We start from the raw sequence: 22673 nt of genomic DNA, 5'->3' as shown, positions 1-22673 counted from the left end.
TGATTCATGGGATCACCTGTATTCCTTAAATTTGAGGGGATAAATTTTATGAAAGCTTTAAAAAAGCGTCGTTTTCTTACCCAATAATTGAGAGGCGAAGGCGTATATGCAATTTGTATACCTCAAACGTATCTGCAGACGATACATATAAGATGTAAATTTGAATTTTCGCAAATTGTATACACAGACTTATCCTTTAATTTAAAGTTTTGGTACGCGGGTGGTCCGTTTGACATAAAACGTCGCATATGTATGTACATACATGTAAATTATTGAAAATTATACAAAGATGAAAATTGAATATGAAAAAGCACTTTATTTTAAAGTAAAACTGTTATCATTTATAAAGCTGAAACCACGGGGAAAAATTAAAGAGTGGGCGGTGACAAGCAAAGTTCATAAAATTGTCCCCCTTAAAATAAAAAAAAGTCTTAACATTATTTTCGGGTTATATTACCACCAAATACGATAATAATTTTTCCAGGTCTCCCAGGCGTGATTCGAGATATTCATTTTTACTCTCGACATTTCACGTAAAATGCTGCATATATATGTGTACATACATAGTATGTATGTAAGTAAAAATAACAGCGGGTTTAAATGCCCCGAAAATGAACGCCTCTATTTTGAAACGCAGGTGAAGGAATCTTAGGAAGATAGACAGAGAAATATTGTGCAGCATTATCGGATCCAATTCAAAAATAAATTAATAAAATATTGAATCACTGCCATCAATCGGAAATTAAGCTACGAATCAAACACATCTTTATTCTCAGTTTAGTCTAGAATTCGCTGCCCTTCTGTTTCTCATGTTGGATGTAATTAATTCCGGTCAAAGGAGAGAAATAAAAAATCTTGTTATGAAGAGTAAAAAAAAAAATAGTATTTATATTTGTTAGTTAAGATACTATCAGACTGTTCGCATAAGTTGCGTAGATTTCTGTTTAGTTCTTAAATTATATGTATTTTAAAAGTCATCTAAAACTGTACCTATGTATATAATTTTCTTTTGAAAAATTGTTCGGAGTGTTTATGTAAAAGTTTCAGTATTTTAGTTAATTAAAAATTTTGAGCTTTGTAGTTAAAAAACCTAGTAGGAAAACAAATATATTTACTTAAGCAATTTATTTACGTAGCAATTTATTTAAAATAAAAACGTGTACATATATATAACTTCTAAGACCTTAATCAAGCTTTTTTAACTTTCCACTCAAGTTACTAAATATGTAGACCTAAAACAAATTCGTTGTTTCAAGACACTGTAACTGGCAAAACAAATAATTTGTTGAAAAAAACCGTTATAATTTAGTGGCAGTTTCATGATAATTAGCGTATTGCTAACGAGTTAATGGAAACTTTAATATGATTTTTATACCGAGAGATTATATATAAGTGCATACATATTTATTTATTCTATTATAATCGGAAAAACGGCTAAGCTAGCGTTCATTGCAAGTGATCAGAGAGGTGCATACTACCACTAGGTAAGACAAAGGTTCAATGTATGGCCTGCGCAATATTTAAATCATAGGGAAAGTTTTTGTTAATGGTTTCCAATGGAAAACTGTAGTAATTAAACCTTTTTACCTTAAAAGAATTTGATTAGGCCGTTTGATCTTTCACTGTACTTTGTTTTAATTTGACTCATTGTTAATTATCAATATTTTTACATATATATTTAAGTTCACAAAGCCATTTAGACTAAATATAAAATTAATATATTAAAACACTACCAGCAAGGCAGATTTAAAAATATTACCACTAAAAAACAAATCGACATCTTTCTGGGTACTAATAAGAAGGTGCAATCAAGGGCCCCGCTTAGCATATCATGTTACCACTAATGAATTTCATATAACTTGTTTGAATACACTTCATTATACATATCTTTAGTATTATTTCAGGCATAGAAATGTCGTGTAGTTAATATTCTGATACTGCAAACAGAATGCCACAAGAATTAAATATAAAAGTGCCGGAAATATTAATAAGGTATATATATATATTAGGGTGCCCATCAATTTTTTTTTTAATTTCAAGACCCTACCCCCTAATCTTCTTCCTTTTAATGAGAAATATTATTGCCTATTTTTATAGATTTTTTAAAAATCGTTTAGAGGTCGCGGCGTATCATTTTAGGTCAGAAAGTAGATTTATTAGTTTTTGAATGACTAGTTTTCATTGAATTCTAAAGATCGATCATATCGTGAGAACTGGATTTATAGGCCTTTAAAACGATGGATAATAATCTACTGTCAGACTTAGATTGTCGGGAATTTCCATCGGGCAAATTAAAAAAAGAAAAAAAAAATTATTATTTTCTAAGTTTCTACCATCACCTATTTCCACAATTTCAAAATATGTAGTACTAACTACAATTAAATCTATTTGCAAATAAACTGATACCCCATATTTTGCAATCGAATAAAAAGTAGGTTTTGTTCGATATCAAAAATATGCAAGACGGTGATTACGTGTGGAATGTGGAAATAAGTGATGGTCAAAACTTAGAAAAATAAGAAACATTTTTTTTTTTAATTTGCCCGATTAAAAATCACGACAATCCAAGTCTGATAATAAGTTATCATACATCATTTTAAAGGTCTATAGATTCTCTTCTCACAAAATGTTCGATCTTTAAAATTGAATGAATACTAGTCATTCAAAAACTGATAAATCTACAAAACCGCTCTTTCTGACCTAAAATGACACGTCGCACAGTGTTTCGACTATATGGAGGCAGGTAGAAAAAAAGTCATGGTGACAGTTGATAAAAAAAACCGGTTGGGCTTAGAGAGGGAAAAGTAAAAGTCATAAATACCAAATTTTATATTATTTACTCCCCCTCTTCTTCACGAACGATAAATTTCCAAAAAAAAAAGGGGAATTTGCGCCATACCGACTAATCAGTTTAGTTGCCTTTGGCGATTAACCCTTTAAAGAAAGTGTTTCTTTTTCAACTATAATCAATTGTTTAAATGTCGTGGAATATTCAGGGTAAGGTATTTATCATTTATTGGTACTTTCCTATTTTCTTACCAAAAAATTTACTATGATATGTAGATGCTAAAGATTATTAGTAAAAAAAAAAGTGTGAGTACCAGTCCGTCAGGTCTTGAAATTAGACGAATGTTTTAAAGGAATTTATGTAGTTTTCGAATATGTAATTTGATCTTTGCGCGCGACTTTGCAAATATATATAATTTTTGGTTTTCTTAATTTTTGATTTTCAGCGTCTTTTGCATAATTTCGCGAAATTAATTTTTCGAACGGTGAAAAAATCTCACCAAACATTGGGAAAAAGCGAGTATTTACACCTAAGTCATTTTATAGTACCTATAACCTTTTTTTGTGCGAGTGGAAAGCAGGAAACAAAAATTAGCCAAAATTCCATCACATTTAATGACTGGGCCAACATTTTTTGGGAGTTTTGGACGTTATAGTGATCCAATCTTCCCCATATTTTATATTTAGGTTCTTATGATAAAATAAAGACTACGAACTAAATTTCATCGAAATCGGATGAAATTTAATGTTTCCGCCCACAAGAGCAGAGGGCGTGGGAATTATTCCATCTTTACAAAATTTCATAATTCTCTATTTCTAAGTAAAACTAGAGCACATGTCAAGTTTCAGTGAAATCGGTGTAGGTTTAATATTATTTCCACCTGCCTCTATATAGTCGAAACACTGTGCGTCGCGACCTCTAAATGATTTTTTTTTTTTAAATCTATAAAAATAGGCAATAAAATTTCTCATAAAAAGGAAGGAAATTAAGGGGTAGGGTCTTGAAATTTCAAACAAAAAAATTCGATGGGCACCCTATATATATATATATATATATATATATATAAATTCATAAGAAATTTGTGAAACTGACTCTTCTCTACGCTGCTTAAGATCTTATTTTATATAAAACACTTCTTGTTTCAAACATATTGGATTAAAAGTACATATAGTAAATATAAGCTCTCGGTATCTCCTATAAGTATTTTGTAATTTAAGATAAAATCGGTGAAATATGAAATGATCTCAATTGAATTGAAAATTTCGGAAAAATATGTTTCCGAAATGCGTCATGTATCTAAGATTTTATGAAAATGTTTTCCCATATTAGGAAATTTAATTGTTAGTTTGGTTGTAGCTGCAAAGTTCTACAATGTTATGGTTCAAAAACATGGTTAGTATCTATTAGCACTCAAAATAATTAAATTATATATGTTTTACTTGGTCAATAATTGTCCACTTTCAGTTGTAAGAGTATATGGGAGCCCATTTTAATTCGGGAAAATATGACATAAGAATTAATTTTTATTTTCTAAGTATCATACTATAAACGAACAGATACGAGGATGGATCAATTAGTTCGTGATCTTTTTAATTATCTGCCTAAGGCTATTGAGCTCTATATCACTATTTGAAAGTCTAAGCGGTATAAGTTATAGCTCCAATTTCGGAGATCACTATATCTCTTCAAAAGTTGTATTAAATTACTGCTCCAGTCAACTGCTGTCTGCCGTTTGTGTTTCCTGTCAGTTAAAGTAGGCAAGTGCATAAACTTTGGTTTCGAAAATTCTATTCTTATGATTTCAAACGTAAGGAAGTGGTTTACTGATTCTGGCTGAGTTGGCAAATTTTGAAAGGCGGAAGGATAAGTAGGTCGGTCGGATAACAGGGTTATGGTGAGAATTTTCTGGAATCCTTGGACCTGCGCTTTAAATAAAAAAAAATGTCTGAATTTGACGAAAAAGAAAGTGTTATTCCTCTGACATAATGCACGATAATGCTCAAATTGTGTACATCGGGCTGCGAAGTCACGAACTTATTCAGTCACCCTCGTATATACATATGTATAATTAAAAAAAAAAACATAAATTAAATGATTAATTATATTGGCATAAATACTAAGAGAGAGAGGGGAGACTAGTAATTGAGAAAATACATAACTTTGTAGAAGAAATAGATATCCCTGTAACCAATTTAAATACATACATAATTGAATGCGTTAAGGATACATACACACATATTTTACTTGGTATGTTTGTAAAGCAAAGCTGATTCTACACATATTTACTTGCATACGTAGTTGGTAAGTAATAAAGACGGAAGCATAAGATACGAGTAGCTACAGTTATGAATTCATAAACAATAGATTCGTTACGACTAGGAAATATATGAAGACCATACAACAGTTTTTTATGCAAATGTACCATACATAGACATTTTAAAATTCATATAAGTACATACATAGCCAGACAAATAAAATCATTACACAGTGAAATTATTTGATTACTAAAATAAGAATAAATATTTATTTACAAAAAATTGCAGTGGCCTTTAGTTTTGTTAGTTATTTAGTAATGCAATTTTTATTTTGAATGGATTTTAGTTGCACATGCAATTATTACGAAAAATTAAAAATCGCATTCCTCCATATAAGAGAACATACTCGTATTTGATTTGTTGCTATATGCAGCTTATAAAAATCAATGAAGAAATTAAATTGCCGCGTAACTTCATTAATAGTTTTACATAATGTGCAAGAATATTTACGAATCCCATAAACAAAAAATTTACTAAAATTATAAAAAATTTTGTGCACAAATAAAAGATAAGGCTTACGTTTTTAAAATTATTATTAAATATCTTTAGCTAATTGTTTGTGAATTTACAACTTACTATTTACTTAGCGATTTTCATACATACAGCATGTCAAATATTTGACACATTATCTACACCAGTCATGCCCAACGTCAGCAGAACTCCATAAGCAAGTGCCCTGCGCTGGCAGAATTCCATATGCAGGTGCCCTGCGCTGGGCATGACTGATCTACACAAAGAGTTCATATTAGGGATGTTAATTTTTCGGCTTTTTCCGATCCCGGGATTTTCGGGATGGCGTTGTCACAATCCCGGAATCCCGGGATTTAGATATTCATTACTTTTCAACAACTTGAATCGAAAAAATTGCTTCTATATTGTTTGAGAAGCTCTCCTACCATGAAATAAATAATAAATAAATGGGTTTGAAACCATGGTACAATAATTACATTTGTTGTCTTCCCAGAGAGCGCATATTCCGATCTGCCTTATTTAAAAAGTATCATTGTTGCCCACACTAAAACGTTTACTGCTGGAAATAACCCTTTTTCCATACCCCCTATACCATATACGTATGTTCACGTATTTTTTTAACAAACCATCTTAAAGAGAACTTATTCAATTTGCAAAAGCCGGAAAAAAATTTGCAGGTAAATACATAAATTCAAAATTTGTATGGCTCACTTAATTTCAAACGTTTTTTCTTTTGTTTTGAAAAATTATAAAAATTAAACTGAGCGAAAACAAAAAGCAAAGCCAAATGAAAGTAAAAGAATCAACATTGAACTGCGTCAAAATGAAAATAAGGGAGCACGAATTTCGATGTGAAGCAAAACTCTCTAGAAAGACAATACCTGTAATTATTGCACCATGGTTTGAAACATACTTTTTTATATAAAGTGGCGTTTATATTTTTTCTCTCTGACCACAGGATTTATTTTGAAGGACATTGAAATTTCAAAGACATGAATAATTCCAAAATTTATTAAAAAATTCAATGCAATGTAGAATAAAAATATGGGTAACAAATGCAATAGGAAATTTTTTTAGAACATAAAAAATTTAAATTTTTTGGATTCACCAGGACGAATAGGTAATTTTTTAGCTGACAAAATTAGAAGAACGAAATTCGAACAAATATTGCGAAATTTCAAGGATCTATGCATATAATACGCGAAGGAATCCTTTGTTCCGCATAAAAGAGCGCTTGGCCTGTAGATGTGCAAACTGGTTTTATTTTTTCGAAAAGAGTTGCCACCTGTTGAACAATTAAAATCGAATTTTTCAATCATCAATTCCATCAAATCCGTACCGTTCGTTCGATTTTCAAAAGTGAGGTGTCAAATTAAAGGACTCGGGCTGTAGATGTGCAATAAGGATTTCTTTTTTTGAAAAGAGTTGCCACCTTTTAAAAACTTTTCTATATTCAAATTAAAAAAATAATGTATCAATTATTCAAAATGGATATTAACCGAAATGGTTTTGGAAAGCGTTGTTTTTTAACATAACTATAGGAGGATTTCTACCTGTTTAAAAAATAGAATTCAATTTGAACTAAGGGAAATAGGTAAGAGAAGTATGTATGTATCAGCATATGGGTGCAAAACGAAATGGTTTTAAGAAGGTAATAGTTTTGAAAATATTTTGAACAAGGTTGCCACCTGCTTGAAATGTCGAATTTAGTTAACTTAGACACAAATTATATGAAACATCAAAATATGAATGCCAAACGAAAGTGTGTTAAGAAATCTTTATTTTTGAGGTGATGCCACCTGTGTAAATAGTTAAATTCAAAGCATTTAATAAGTTAAATGAATTATTAAAACTTGGGTATCAATCTAAGGGGGTTTCAAAAATCTTTATTTCTGTACTATATTTAGTGGGGTTGCCCCATGCTTAAAAAATCAAACTCAACTTAATTTATCACTTAATTAAAATATGTATCGCAATGTTAGATAAAGGAGCCTTAACAAGAGTTTAGCTTGAACATAATTTTCAAGAGGGCTGCCATCTGTTTGAAAGGTTTAATTTAAATAACTAATGCAAAATTTATGTGAATTATATAAATTCGGGAGTCAAACAAAAGACTGCTTAGAAATACTTAGTCTGAACATTTGGATTGTTTGAAAAGGGCTGCCACGTCTTTAAAAAGTTACATTCAAATTTTTCAATAAATTCGAGGAATTATTAAAGGATGGGTATCAATCGAATCAGGTTTGAAAACTCTTTATTTCTGACCTTTATTTAGGAGGGTTGTAACGTGTTTGAACAATCAAATTCAAATTAGTTCATCTGCTTTGAAACACACGTGTGTAACAATGTCAGGCAAAAGATATTTAAGAAGATTTTACTTTGAAATAACTTTTGCAAAGGACTTCCACTTGTTTGTAAAGTCGAATTTAGTTAACGTAAACACAAGTTTTATGAAATATTTAGATATGGGTGTGAATCGAAAGAATTTTATGAAAGCTTTAGTTTGAAGATATCTTTAATTAGGCTGGCCACCTTTTCGAAAAAAACATATCGGTCTAAAAGTATAGGTATATGTACGTGTATTATACGGGAAGGTATTTTGTGTTATAGTCATTCGATTTTCAGCGTTCTTTTGCATTTCAAAAATTAGAGGTCAAATTAAAAACCTTAACCTGTAGATGTGCGATAAAGTTTTATTTTTTTTATTAAGATGTTTTTTATCGGTAAAGGGTGATCTGAAATTTGGTGAAATTAAAAACCTGAACTATGCGAGACCTCTCTTCACTAAAAAAACGGCTACACGGTTTTAGATGAAATATGGCAATTTGATCGCTTATAACTGTGACTAATATTTGGAATATTTTTAGGTTTTTTGAAATTCAATTTGGAGCGTTTTAACGGCATGCGGGCTCACTAGTAAAATTTTAAAATGACATTTTCAATATTTACCAGCTCTTCTGCAATAGAAACTTGAATATGTTTAAATTCTACAATATTTCTTCATTAATTTTACACCCATACTTCTTCTCTAAGCACATTTCTCTGAATTTTTTAAATAATTTTTCAATTACTGACGTCAGAGTGAAAAACTAAAAAAGCAATTTTACTATATTTGACCCATGGTTTCGCCAATATATTAAGATTTGTTTTTAAAATTTACTATCGCGCGGTGTTATATGTAAAATGAGCTAGATATTTATAAAAAAATATTAATTATTAAATAAAAAAAGAAATATAGCCAATACTGGTCAAGAAAATGAGTTTCTATTATTTCCATCAGTGCAAATTACAAATCCCGAAAATCCCGGGATTACTTGCCAAGAATCCCGGGATTTTCGAGACCTTAAAAAGTCCGGGATCCCGGGATTAACATTCCTAGTTCAAATATTTATCCATATATAAAATAAAAGAAAATGGCGTACATGCAGAATTGATTCATAACGTGTATAAAGCAGTTCAAACCCCAGCAATATCCTATACACTTAAATTCAACATGGTTGGAAGATATTAAAATTTGATAGAAAGCTCTAGAGAAGAGGCTTAAGTAAAATCACAAACTACGCTAACAACTACGATAAGATAATTATAATCGTGAGAAATCTAAATATGGTAGAATGCCCCTAAAAGTAAGTTTGTGGTCTGTCCAATGATATCGTTAGAAGATTTGACCAACAAATTTCATAAGTCACTTCAGTTTCCTCTAGAAAGACCGAGATCACTATGATTTTCATAAACGCAAAAAGTGGAAAGCTAAAGTGAAACTGTAAGGCGTATTCCATGAAAATTTGAAGCTTCAGTTTAAGTATCGAGAACCTTGAGGTGTGATAAAAGTATAAACTTTCTTTCGGCCTGCAAAAATTACCTGTAAAGAATATTTTATTTTCACTTTGTGTTTTCAATAGCCCTTCACGTTGGTCCACAACCCGAAGAAAAAATTTAGAAATGTATCGGAATATTACAGTTCATATTCAGACAGTTAGAAAGCTATGAGCATTACGTACATATGTATGTAGGTAGGATAGGTTAAAATTTAACATAGGCTGATTTTGATAGTGAATTTTCAGATTTTTCTTTGGTTTAAACCAAAAGAAATCTGCGCACATTTTTATATATATTTTTTTTTAATGGATGCTTATTGTCTCTAAACTTCAAAGCAATGAGTGAGCCGACAAATCGGTCTGAGAGATCAGAGAAAATATTTTATTTTTTAATTGCCTTGCGATGGTTATTGACATTGGTGGATATAAAAAAAAAATGGCTTCCATTATGTACCGGCATGTGATCAATTAATTGACATACTGTATAGTAGCATTCATGCATACATACATACATACATATGTATGTATATTAGGGTGACCCTTATATCGAAAAGATCTCAGGTTCTCGGTCTCACCCCATAGAAAAGTGTGAACAGCCTAAAGACTAAAGTTTAGTCACTAAACTATGCAAGGTCAATCAAAAAAGATTTGGAGGTGGCTCAAAGCGCTTAAAGTTTCCCATCCATTTCATAGGGAGAAAAAAACTATTTTTCGTAGAAATAGTAGAAAATCACCGTCTTGATCTCATAACTGACAACTGTTTCAACGAACTGAATGACAAACTTATTTTCGCATTAACGGACATGACGTTTTCTAAGGGTTGCAGTCTTTATGTAATACTTAAATTTTAATTCTGCCACGCTTTATTTGAGGCATTATAAATTTACGAGTCTTTTGACATGCTTTACGTTAATATTTATCGCATAGAATTTTGGGTAGAGCTTTGTTCCGTTTGACATGGAACGTCCCATATATATGTATTTATTTGTATTCAGATTCCAAATTGCTTGACGCTGTGAAACAAGACAAAAGGAAAAAGCAATCAATATTTTTAAGCGAACCAAAATAAATAAAAAACTAGTCCTTTATAGAAATTAAAGAAGGTTTAATAAGGAAAACACATTATAATATACCGATATCTTAGTTTGGTATTTGATACATATTTCTTCACCGCTGCTATTAATGCTTTGCTAAACATTATAACTGATTTGATGATAGAAATTTGCAAAAATTTTACGTAATTGTATTAGTAAAATAAGTAATCCATAAAACCATATATCATTGGTTAGTCTAAATAATTTGTAACACTTTGTGCTTTGTCTCTATATAAGTTCCTAAGAAAACAACGTTTTTCATTTGTTTAAACAAATTCAATATATTTCGGTTTGGTAGGAATTTAACACGCTACAACGCTGACATTCAATACACACATATGTATATATATATATATATATATACTGAACTTTATTATATAACTAAACATTAATTGTGAGTTTTTTCCTTTTAACATGTTTTTGTTCAATTTGGTTTGAACCTAACGGATTCGATACAAAACATAAATTTTCTTATATTTTACAACACGCCACAAATGTACACATACATAAGTATACAATATTTAGCTAGTACATTTACATATATATATATATATAAGAGTTATAACAGTGTTTCAATAATTGGTGTATATCATAGTTTCAATACATGCACATTGCGAATGTTATACATACATGCATATATACTACTTACGTTATCTAATCTCGTTATATCGTAAGAACTGATTTATATGGGGTTATTGCGTTTCGAATTTTATTCTATACGTATTTTTTCTCATATTTTTGTTGTATCTTTCGCAATGTTCTTTTTTTACTGATTATCGCTTTCAGATATAAGCTAGTTTAAAATATCAAAAATTGCTTTGGCTAAAATTAGTTCAATAAATAAGGCATTTTTGTACATACACTCATGCAACGTATGCATTGTATAACGTATGTATCAATATCGCAATGTATATCGTAATAAATTCTAATTTTTAGGTTTTTCCATACATACATGTGTACACACATATTATGTACATACATATGTACATACGCATTTGTCTAAAACTTTGTAAGCTAAAAAAATTTAAGGCTCTTGATTTGCAGTTTTTACTCTGGAATTAGTACTCGATAGTAAATTAAATAAAAAATGTGCATAATGGTGATATGCGCTTTAAATAAATTGTAATAACATTGCGTCTTGGGCATAAGAAATGAGCATAAGTTCCGACTCCGTTCATTAGTGCTGGAACCAGTGTTGCCGTTTTAGCCCTTTGGTGGCTAGATTTAGCTCCAACATACTTTTTTGACCACATAAATTTAAATTTGCCCCTATCCCTTTTTTAGCCCTTTGGAGAATTCATTCATACTGGGCATGAAAAAGTTGTATATACTTAATTTGATCAATGTTTTTTCATTTATGTAAGAGATGAATTTTTAAACTAAGAAAGACTGATATATATACATATATTTATTGTATGTACCTTACGTTTTCATACATACATACTGTAAAAGTGTTAGGGCTGTAAAATTATCTATTAACGATTTAACTATAGTTTAAAATAGATAAGTTTACGGCCCTTAATATGCTTAATTTGTTAAATGGCCCATCAAGTCGATGGACCGTGTATGTTCTTGTGTTGTGATTGTACCAGCTGCTGGTGCGACTTCAAAAACTATTTGAAAATTTTATGATTGTACCAGCATGCTGGTGTCGTGAGTGGTGAAATTATATGAGTCAAAGCCGTGTGTGTGGAGGATTAAGTTCCCGATATTGCAGTTGTGAATTAAAAAAAAAAAAAAAACAATGTTTAACAAAATGGTAGAAAACTTATGAAATTTCGGCTCTAATCATTTCGATCTTTCCTCGACCTTATTTGTAAAGAAATGAATATTGTAGCAGCATGCTGGTAAGTTATATGCTTCGAGCATGATGGTAAAATCACTTGATGGAGCCAGCAATCTGGTGTTCAAGAGTTCATTGTTTTTCTATACCATTACTTATTGAAAATGTTTGCGTGTATGCTTATATACGTATATGTAAGTAAACAATTTTAGCTACCATGTTTAGCCACAACGACTTTTTTAGCTCTTTTTTAGCCCTTTTTTTAAAGGAATTTGGCTACCACTAAAATTGAATCGCGGCAACACTGGCTGGAACTGAGTCTGAGCTTAAGCTCACTGTTATGCATGAATAACTCCCATCGAGTAAGGCAGCATTGACTCAATAATTTTCAAAGCTAGCTTACAGTATAATGAACAAAAAAAAAGATGTGGCAAAATGTTTAATAAAAATCTTTAAAGTCTGCCAACTAAAATATGTTGCATTATGACATGTAAGCCGTCATCGATTCGCCACTTCTCGCTCGCTATGTTTGAGTTCCGGTCGCTTAAAGAAGAATTTTGCATGTGAAAGCAACAACAAAGTTAGCTAGCACGGATAGACGATAGCGAGTTTGGTTGTACCTCATTGAGTTCGTTCGTTTCGCCACTCGCTAACGGCTAGCGAATCGATGACGGCTGTAGTCAACCAAATACACATAAAAGGTAAGTTCTGTTAACCGTCGAAACAATTTATAAAGCTGTTCTGAATTTTGCGAACAACCGAGAAAGAGATGGAAACCGTAATAGAATTAAAAGATGGCTTACTAGGCTATAGTGATTTTATAGTGAATTGACTGACAAAAATGTCAGTCGATTATGAAGGAAATAATAATCTCAATCGAGAGTTTTTCAAGCTTCGCCTAATTGAACACTATAGCAATTACTTAAATGAAGTTATCATAATTGAAATTTTTGTTTTTTGGATTTTGCTTTGACAAGGAATCGACGTAGTAGTAGTAAGTACCCCTCCCTCTTGGTACCGGTAGCATATATTATATTATATACCTTCCCCATGCATCTTTTATTTACTTTGAAATCGTGTGTAAGGTTTTTATACTAGGTAAGAAGTTCCGGGATGTAGATCTTCTGCGCACATTTGTAATAAAATTTGCACGAGACATTTAGGATACTTCGAAATGAAGACCTTATACTATTGTGCGGCAATAGCATTTCCAAAGGCTCAAACAAATAACCATAAATGTGTACTGCTGCAGGTAAAGCCGATACAACACACATATTGCTCAAATAATTTCTCTATGGCTAACGCAATATATAAATATATCTAATCACAAATGTTTTTGTATCGTGCATATGAATTTATACATATAGAGCCCTAACCGCTAAAAAGATGTAAGCGAAATTATAAAAAAAATTTTATTTTTGATATAGAAATGTTCCTAGTGCATATAGATGCATTTCTGTATAAAAAATAATAGAAATTAAAAAAAAAATTCGCTTACATCTTTTTGGCGGTTAGGGCTCGATATAATGCGAGGCATTTAACAAAATTTTGAGTATGAAATTTTTCAAGTGCTGACTTAGTTGATTCCATTTATATATTTATGCACTTTAAAAGTGTTTGAGATTTATAATCGTATAAACTATAGTATAAAGCAAAAACGAATATAAATATTGCAGACTTCAAAGACAAACTTAGAAGAAAGAATTGACATTTTTTAGTCAGATAAGCAAGACTTGAGCATAATTAAAGGTTTTGTCCCTAAACGCGAGTTAGTTATGTATGTATGTATATGAGTGGGTCAGTGTGTATGGGGCAAATGGAGGTTGGTTGTAAACGTTATTTTCGCATGTACATATGTACTTGTATTAATGTATGCAAGTTAGTTGCGTCATACTCCCATTTATTTGGTATTTACGTGTATAACCCTAGGACTTTTTCACAAACGAATTAATCACAATTGAGTTTTTGATATTTGTGACAGCTTAACTTATACATACACGCATTCAATGACTTAGTGAATTTATTGATTTGCATGCTTGTCCTTCGCTACATTGGATAGGCATATGCAGCACGAATGGGTGGAGTTCCTAATTATTCGACATAATGTCTTCGATTTAAATTTGCAAATTTTATGCTTGCTACTATGGTAACCGTTAGCATTTTATTGCTGTGAATTTACAAATGCCCCGAAATATGCAAAATCCAGATCCTGAATAGCACTATTATTTTAATAAAATTGATTTGGTCGACAGCAAAAAATAAAGGTATGACCGGTATTCATATTTCCAGCGTATATGTACGTACGTAGGCTGCTGATTCCGGATATACCCTCCGTTTTTTCAGATTGCTTGTTTGCGAATTTTGTGAAATCGGTCGGTTGATAAATCTGGTTTCTATCACGAAGGGAGAATTTTATTTATGGAAGCGAGTACACAAGCTTTGAGCTCGCACAAAAAAGAAAAATCATAGCTTGGTATTACGCTCAGTACATACATACATATTAATTTGGAAGATTTTCAAAACAATTTTGTCGGAAATTGAACACTTTATATCTCCTATCAATATAAAGTACACCCTAGTTATTGGCTGTGCTTTAATCAGGATAAGTTGAGTTGGGATTGAATATTATTTGTCAAAGATATAGCAGCAAATATTAGTTGCATCCTGGTTCTCCTCAACGAAAAATTTTCTTAAACTTTTTGTTTCTTAACCCTGCTTTGATAACCTACGAATGCGACACTTACTTATGTGTTTTCAAATTTTTCTCTCTAGTTCGTGAAATTAGTGAGTATTGAAATCGGTAGTTTTCTTATTAAATAAATAATATTTCTAAGTAAAATATGGATGTCTTATGAGCGATCTTCAGTAAGGTTATAAAAGCAGGGTTTAAAAATGCGCTCTTTATATAAAATAGTAAGCGTAAAGGAAAGTGTGCTGGGCTATGGTTTTCCTACTCAAGTGTATGAGCCCCGAGCTGAAATGATAGAATGTTGAAAGTTAATTCCTTATATCATCAGTATTTTTTGCCCATATATCGACCTTTTCGATACATCGATGTACCGTTAGCACCCTTTACATATTTCTAAATGTCTGGGCGAGCCATATCATTTAAATATGACTCAGTTAAAATGTGTGGGTACCAGATTTTTCCTGGAAAGATCGCTTTGGCAAATAGTGCTCCTACCAAGGACTTACAAGGGTGACTGTTTCTTCCCTGCATACGATGAGCTAAAATAATTATGAACATGTTTTTGGATTACCAGCAAAAAAATATTTCATGGCTAGGGTAAAAAAGCAGGAACAAAACAACCATAATAGGGGAATCGAAGTAATAATAGAATATTCGCAAAACGTTCGTTCGGTAGATTCAAAGTTAAAAGACTAATCTAAATAATGAATACGGAATTATACCATGTGAATTGGGATGAATTGGGTTTTGATATCCTGTTAAAAATTGAACAAAAATTTTATTGTTTGTTGTTATTTATCTATCTCTCTACAGACGATACGAACATTTTGCAGGACCTACATATCTATGTATGTAAAATCCAAGCATATTTCATATCCAGCAGTTATCTCTTCTTCTGTCAAAACTTTATTCAGGATGAACTTTGTTGAATATCTTTATCAACGGATTGTTGTTACAAAATTCCTTAACTTCCCAGGAAGATTTTATGGCGTAGACTGTTCAGCGCTGTTACAGAATTATCCGTTAGGCAGAGAGGCAAGTGTATAAATAAATCAGAAATGCATCCAGAGACATTTTAGCGTAACGTTGTTTTTTCTGAACAGAACTTTTTGGTCACAATCCACCCATTCGCGCCGATGAGTCCAATATAAATATTTATATAATTTCGCCATCTTAACTAGAATACACTGCCATTTCTTAGGCTCTACTATAATTACAACTACTATTTTTTCGCTTCTTCATAAAAACTACATACATAAATCTCTATACAAATGTATGCAAAATTTAATATACTACTATACATATATTACTATAAACAAGTATCTCATACTTGCAGCCTAGTTTTATTTATTGGTGTATAAAATACATTATTTTCAAGCCTTGGAATTTAATAGTCATTTTTATTTGAATACACTTATCTTGGTAAATGGAATGGCATTTATGCATGTATATTTCAATTAAGTACACATCAATTTCTTCTTTATAAACATACGTACAAAAGTGTATGTATAAAAGTACATACACACTTGTTTAAATATAGCGTAATGCTCTGCAAATACATACAAGATTCTAATGGAAAGATGTTTCTTTTGCGAGCTCGCAATTTAAGTGGAAAGGATTTTCATGGAAGAGTAAATTTTCTAATGGAAGCTTACGTTGAATAATGCATATGTAACTTTATTTGTATAAAAAGCGCGCTTATGCGGTCCTTTACTAATGGCTATGGGCACAACGATTTGAGTATAAAAGCGCAGTTAGTCAACGACGTAGCGTAAACGTAGATTGACGTACGTAGCAGCACATAAAATTTACTATTGATAGAGAGAGAGAGAGAGAGAAGCAACGGCAACGTCACCGCCATGCGGTGGTGAGTTTTCGTTAACACGCGAATCCCATAAGGTACATAGATCGTGTCTGCGCCAATTTACGTCTACGCTAAGTCGTTGACTGTTTGAGCTTTAAAGGTGCCCACACTCACCGACGTGTACGTATGCCGTGTCTGTTTGACGTAGCAACATATAAAATTTACGCACGTACGCGGTGGTGAGTTTTCATTTACATGGCGCTCTCATAAATTTGATCGTGTCAGCGGACATTTTAACGTACGCTTACGTCAGTGACACGATCAAACTTATGAGAGCGCCATGTAAATGAAAACTCACCGCCGTGTACGTGCGACGTTTACTCGTACTTCTCTCTCTCTCTATCAACAGTAAATTTTATATGTTGCGTTACGTTACATCGGTGAGTGTGGGCACCTTAAAATTTACTTTGTTGGTCCTAGGATTTTAATTGTGTCTCGGCATTTTCTATTTATTCCTTTTATATAGATACATGTACTATTTATTACTATTGCTATTGTTTCTTCGCTTTGATAAATATTTTGGTAGCCTTGTAGCGATAAGCATTTGGTACTAAAATTCATAGGCAGGCAACAAGCTTTGCGGAACTTAAGTACTCAAGTTGACTTTGATTGATAATGGCAAACGCTAAGAGTATGTATGGTTTGTATGCATGTTAAATGGTGTGGATGTATGTATGTACGTAAGTGTGTGTGGTGAGATCAACAGGTTGGAAATTTATCAAAACCATTCACATACTTGAATTGCTATTATTTGTGAGTGTGGGTATTCAATGGAATGGTGTTTTGTATTGGGTTTATATGTGTGTGTTCATATGTATTATTTGCTGTCAACACTTAAATTTACGCATTTTTTTCTAAGAACTTCAAACTCTACTTATTTGATTTAGTATCTGTGCGTTCCTTTGCATCTATCTGTGTGACTGTGTTATATTTAGTATACGGATGGCTTTTAGCAGAAGTTATTGTATCAGCATGAAGGGTCGTTGCCGAGAGCAGCCATGTACAAAGGACTGAATTGCGAGTAAAAATTATCTGCTGTCTTCATTATCGCTGGAACTGTTCTGATTTTGCGCCTCCCGCTCCTCCAGCAGACTGCGATTCAACTCCTGTATGCGCGCCGAGAGTGCACGTCGACGTGGCGTGCTAAACGTTGGCGGTGGCGGCTGTTCGATTAGTGTATTCTTCTCACCTGTTCCATCAAGTGGGAGATGCAATTAAGCGGTTTCCGGAAAATTATGCCCACCAGAAGGTGGCAAGTGTGGATTGAGTGTGGCGAAAATGAGGCGTGATTTTAGGCGTCACCAGTGAAATTGGCGCACGTATGCGTGAGCAGCAGCCATTTTCATGGTGATTCAATTTTTCGCATTCAAATTTAAATTTAAAGTTTTTTCGTTTTTCGTTGTGGTTATGATGATATTTATATTTTTTATTGATGGTTGATGAGGCGCCAAGAAAGCATCGGCAAACACATTTACAGCGTGTTTGCAATGAAAATTGTTTTTTTTTTGTCAAGTATTTTGTTGTTAGTGTTTTAATTTAAAAGTACAGTACGGTAGGTGGTGCTTGGTGTTGATGTTTGTGATGGTGTCAGTGGCGGGTGGCGCATGTCGTTGTTTTTCGATGGTGGGTTTGATTATGTGTGAAACGGTGATGATGGCAATTTTTTTTTTGTTGCAATTATAATGTGAGTGATTATTCAGTATGAGCGTAACGATGATGGCGATTTGGATCGAGGTTGGCAATTATGAACGTTTTGCACAGAGAAAAGAAGGAAAGAGAAAAGAAAGAAGATTTTACAGTTTTTTCTTTAGTGAAATTACAGCTTTGCTTAGCAAATACACTTAAAGAATTGGCTTATTGTTAAAGAATGCGTATATTTAACTACTTAAAAATATGTATTTTTGCAAAGTATTTTGGTTTAAGAAAAAATGCAATTTTTGTCAATTGGACAGAGCTGATATAGGAGCAATCAAAGCAGGGCGATAGTGTGTGATGTTGAAATGATAAGTCAGCGATTAGCGCTGGTTCAATTACTAAATCTGCTTAGAAATAAAATTGTCTTAGGGAAGTCATTATAAAATCTAAAGCTTAAATTATTAAGACGATAACATCAATAACAACTGGTTATATGTAGGTATGTTTGGAAAATCATTAAGTACCTACTATTCAAAAATGCATGAACCGTCACTATAAATTTGATTTTTTTTAAACTATTTTATTAATCTGCAAATTTTAAAATATTCATGCAATAATTAATTTAAATGAAATATAGAATATTAACTTTTCCAAAGTTTTGCTCACCATATGTATTTACAACAACAAAACTGGTTTTTAGAATATGCATTCATAAAAAATGCACATGAATTTTTCCTTTATCTCTTGTTAGAGATATGTAAAGTGATCGAACTAAATATTTGATTTAGCTCAACCAATTCAGCACTTGAAAATCGCTTGACTCTTAAATTTTTACTAAAGGTCCTAATGTGTGGTTATTTTAAGTCCCATATTGCATTTGTTTTCACTGCAGTGAATGCAAACTATAGAACAACAAAAAATAAACCACAATTGAAGTCAAAGTGAAACAAAAATAACACTTCCCATGTAAATGCTGAGTGACTTAGCAAAATTTTAAATAAATAAAGATTTTTTTTCATTTGTCGGCAAAAGAAAAACATTGTGTATTCACGCAACGCAACGCAATTTTATAATAAAACAAAGTTTTTTTTTAAAATTAAGATGAAGCAAGCGAATTTAAAGCCAATAACTATTTATAAAGGAATCAAATAATTTTTTTTCTTAATCTTTGTCAGTTTTTTTTGTCAGCATGTTTTAAAATAAATACTTTAAGTGTCTTTTCTTAAGTATGTTCTAAAATATATCTGCCCTCAAACACATTTTTTAAGAATAATAATGTTTAAAGGGCAGATAAAGTTTAAAACCTATTTGAGAAAACGGACCTAAAATTCATTCAAAAGCTTACTATACATTTTCATAAATAGACTCAGTTAAATCTTCTCTTGGTATGTAGAATGGCGTGTGCAAGTCCTTTCTAAATTAAATATTTACAGAAGCAACTGTATCCGCGGTGTTTTGCCATCCAAATTTTGACGGGTTCATTCTCAGCATAAAGTTTACAAAATTATATATTTAAAGAGTGAGTAAATTCCTGCTAGTTAATAGATAAATGCGTTGTAGATCACATAAGAGCCAAGTATCTGAATCCAATTTTCGAAATAACCATGCTTATATCTAAGTAGAGCTTTTAATATACATACAAATCGTAGCTCCCAACGAAGAGTAGCACGTCTCAAATTACCGTGGAAGACTAGCATTTTCCACTATTCGCGTCGAAGACTAGCACATTTCGTTATTTGCGTGGAAAAGTAGCACATTTCAGATTCTGTATGGAGCTTTTCGGTATAAATAAAATAAACGTTTATTTTCCTACGCGTTTCGACGCGAATTCGCGTCTTCCTTAGCGAATCTATTTACATATATATACGAGAAACATATCGTCGTTTAAAGTACAAAACCGCGTTTTGTCATTCTGCAAAACCGCGTAACTGGCATTGGCTGCCAAAAATTGGATTTGCTCACACAAGCTCTTGGCTAAATCCTTATCCATTCGTCCTTAAATATACTAGCCAGAAATGTGATTGCTTTATAAAAAAGAGAACCATTTTGAAATATGAGTGTTTTTACGCTCTATAAAATAATTTCTACAACTTCACATACGCGGTTTTGCATTTTGCTAATACGCGGTTTTGCATTTTGTTGATACGCGATTTTGCACTTTAAACGACGATATACATATGTACATGCAGTATCGGTCATATCAAGAGCACCACATTTCAAAGTGGTATTGTTTTCCACTTGTGTTTATTTAATTATTTTTGAAAATTTTCATTAAAATAAAGATCTAAAAAAGTCCATATAAACCCTAGTTTAAAACTTTTTAGAAAAAATTCAACAAATTTTAATCCAAATTTCATTCATGAAATTTTCATTTCACGTTGCACATAGGGACAAATCGACAATATACGACGACAAAAATGTTTACTCCATATGTATTTGACAGATTTCAATGAAATTTGGTATTTCGAATATTAAATTAAATTTCCAAAATTCGCAATGGCGGATCCAATATGGCGGACGATTTCTTAAAAAATGTCTATAGTGTTATGAAGCTTGATGTCCAGAGATTTTCGTCCTTACTGATTTCGAAATTGATATTCAATTCGTAAATTTAATTTTAAATACGATCGCGATATTCCATCTTTTAAAATTGATGTAGCTTCCGAAGATTTTGATTCACTACTAAATAGTTCATTTTGGCCGACCGGGGCGTTTGTTCGCGAGTTTGAGTATAAACCTAATAAAAGTAATAATAACGTAGCTAAAATTTCTAATCTTAATTCGGATTCAAAAAACTAACTCGCAAGTCTAATTTAAGTATTTACTATCAAAACGTTAGAGGTTTGAATACCAAATTAACTGACTTATATTTAAAAGGTTTTGACTGCAATTATAATATTATTTCCTTGACCGAAACATGGCTCAAACCTCATATTTTTAATTCCGAAATTCTTCCAAATGAATATCAAATATACAGGAGTGACCGCGTGGGCAGAATCGGCGGTGGTGTTCTTTTTGCGGTGCATTCATCGATACCACCCGAGGAAGTTAGTCTTCCTGTCATTGAATATACCGAATTTAAATGTATACGTGTACAGGCTGGAAAGACTTATATTTATTTAGCTCTTTGCTACATCCCTCCTAATTCTGCCGTATCGGTATATATGCAGCTAGTTTCTTTACTTGAGACCGTAAATGCAATGCTTACGGCATCCGATTCTATGATTGTTTTGGGCGATTTAAATCTGCCACATATTTCATGGAACATCATTGACACCGATGTTGTACCAGTTTCATATAGAGATAGTTACAATGTATTTCTGGAGGAAATGGCTGAACTTTGCCTCAAACAAATAAATATATGTCCAAATAAGTTTGGAAAGGTCTTGGATCTCGTTTACGTTGATGATGTTCCGAAGGCCTCTATTAATCGGTGTGGTCCCCTAGTTTTGCCGGAAGATGCATACCATCCTGCTCTTGAGTTAAGCTACGAAATCATAAATGAAATACATAATAATAAGTCAAGTTCAAGTACTTGATATGTTTTTGCGAAAGCAAATTTCAGGAAAATTAACAAAGAACTTTCAAAGTTATCTTGGCCAATATATAGAGATGACGTGGAGCGTAGCGTTGAGCACTTTAATGATACTGTTTTCAATTTGTTTCGAAAGTATGTGCCGATACGTAATATTGTTCATGAAGAACCAATACAATTATGGTTCACTAAAGAGCTTAAAAAATTTAAAAATAAAAAGTCGCACTCTTTTAAACTGTATAAAAGAACGGGTTTACACAGTGATTACCTAAGGTACTCAGTTTTGCGGCATAGCTACTTTGCATTAAATAAGAAATGTTATAATTCATATTTATGTAAAATTAAGAAGAATTTAATTAACAATCCTAAATCATTTTATGGTTTCGTAAATTCAAAGCGTAAGGCACATGGTTTTCCGTCCGCTATGCATTATCGCAACACTGTATCTAGTAGAGGTATACGCCGCCGGGCCACGCCGCCGCCGCCGCCGTTCTTTGTCATTTCACACGCGCCGCCGCCGAGTTACGAAAATATCGGCGCGGCGGCGGCGGCGGCGGCGTTCGGCGCCTAAGGAATTTTGTACAAAATTTTCATATTGTATGCACATTGAAATACATCGTTTGAAGGAACTAAATACTACTCGTATAAAAACACTATTTTACGAAATGAAAATTACATTTT

General features: G+C 32.2%; 1 protein-coding gene across 11 annotated transcripts in view; it reads right to left on the bottom strand.

Annotated features, from left to right (window-relative positions):
• Positions 1–22673, bottom strand: part of LOC118746094 (potassium voltage-gated channel protein Shab) — a 373750-nt gene that overhangs the window by 103927 nt on the left and 247150 nt on the right. The window contains exon 7 of one of the 11 annotated variants that reach the window (XM_036479867.1): positions 17050–18011. The exons of the other annotated variants lie outside the window; for them this stretch is intronic. Coding sequence (XP_036335760.1) covers positions 17851–18011 — 161 coding nt within the window. The 3' untranslated portion in view covers positions 17050–17850. Of the gene's footprint in view, positions 1–17049; positions 18012–22673 lie in introns of those variants that run through there. 11 annotated transcript variants of the gene reach the window in all.

The sequence above is a fragment of the Rhagoletis pomonella genome, unplaced genomic scaffold (assembly GCF_013731165.1).
Source record: "Rhagoletis pomonella isolate Grant_MI unplaced genomic scaffold, Rhpom_1.0 Rhpom_scaffold_00010, whole genome shotgun sequence".
Classification (NCBI taxonomy): domain Eukaryota; kingdom Metazoa; phylum Arthropoda; class Insecta; order Diptera; family Tephritidae; genus Rhagoletis; species Rhagoletis pomonella.
Note: the sequence above shows the minus strand (reverse complement) of the source record. Positions and strands in the feature narration are given on the sequence as shown.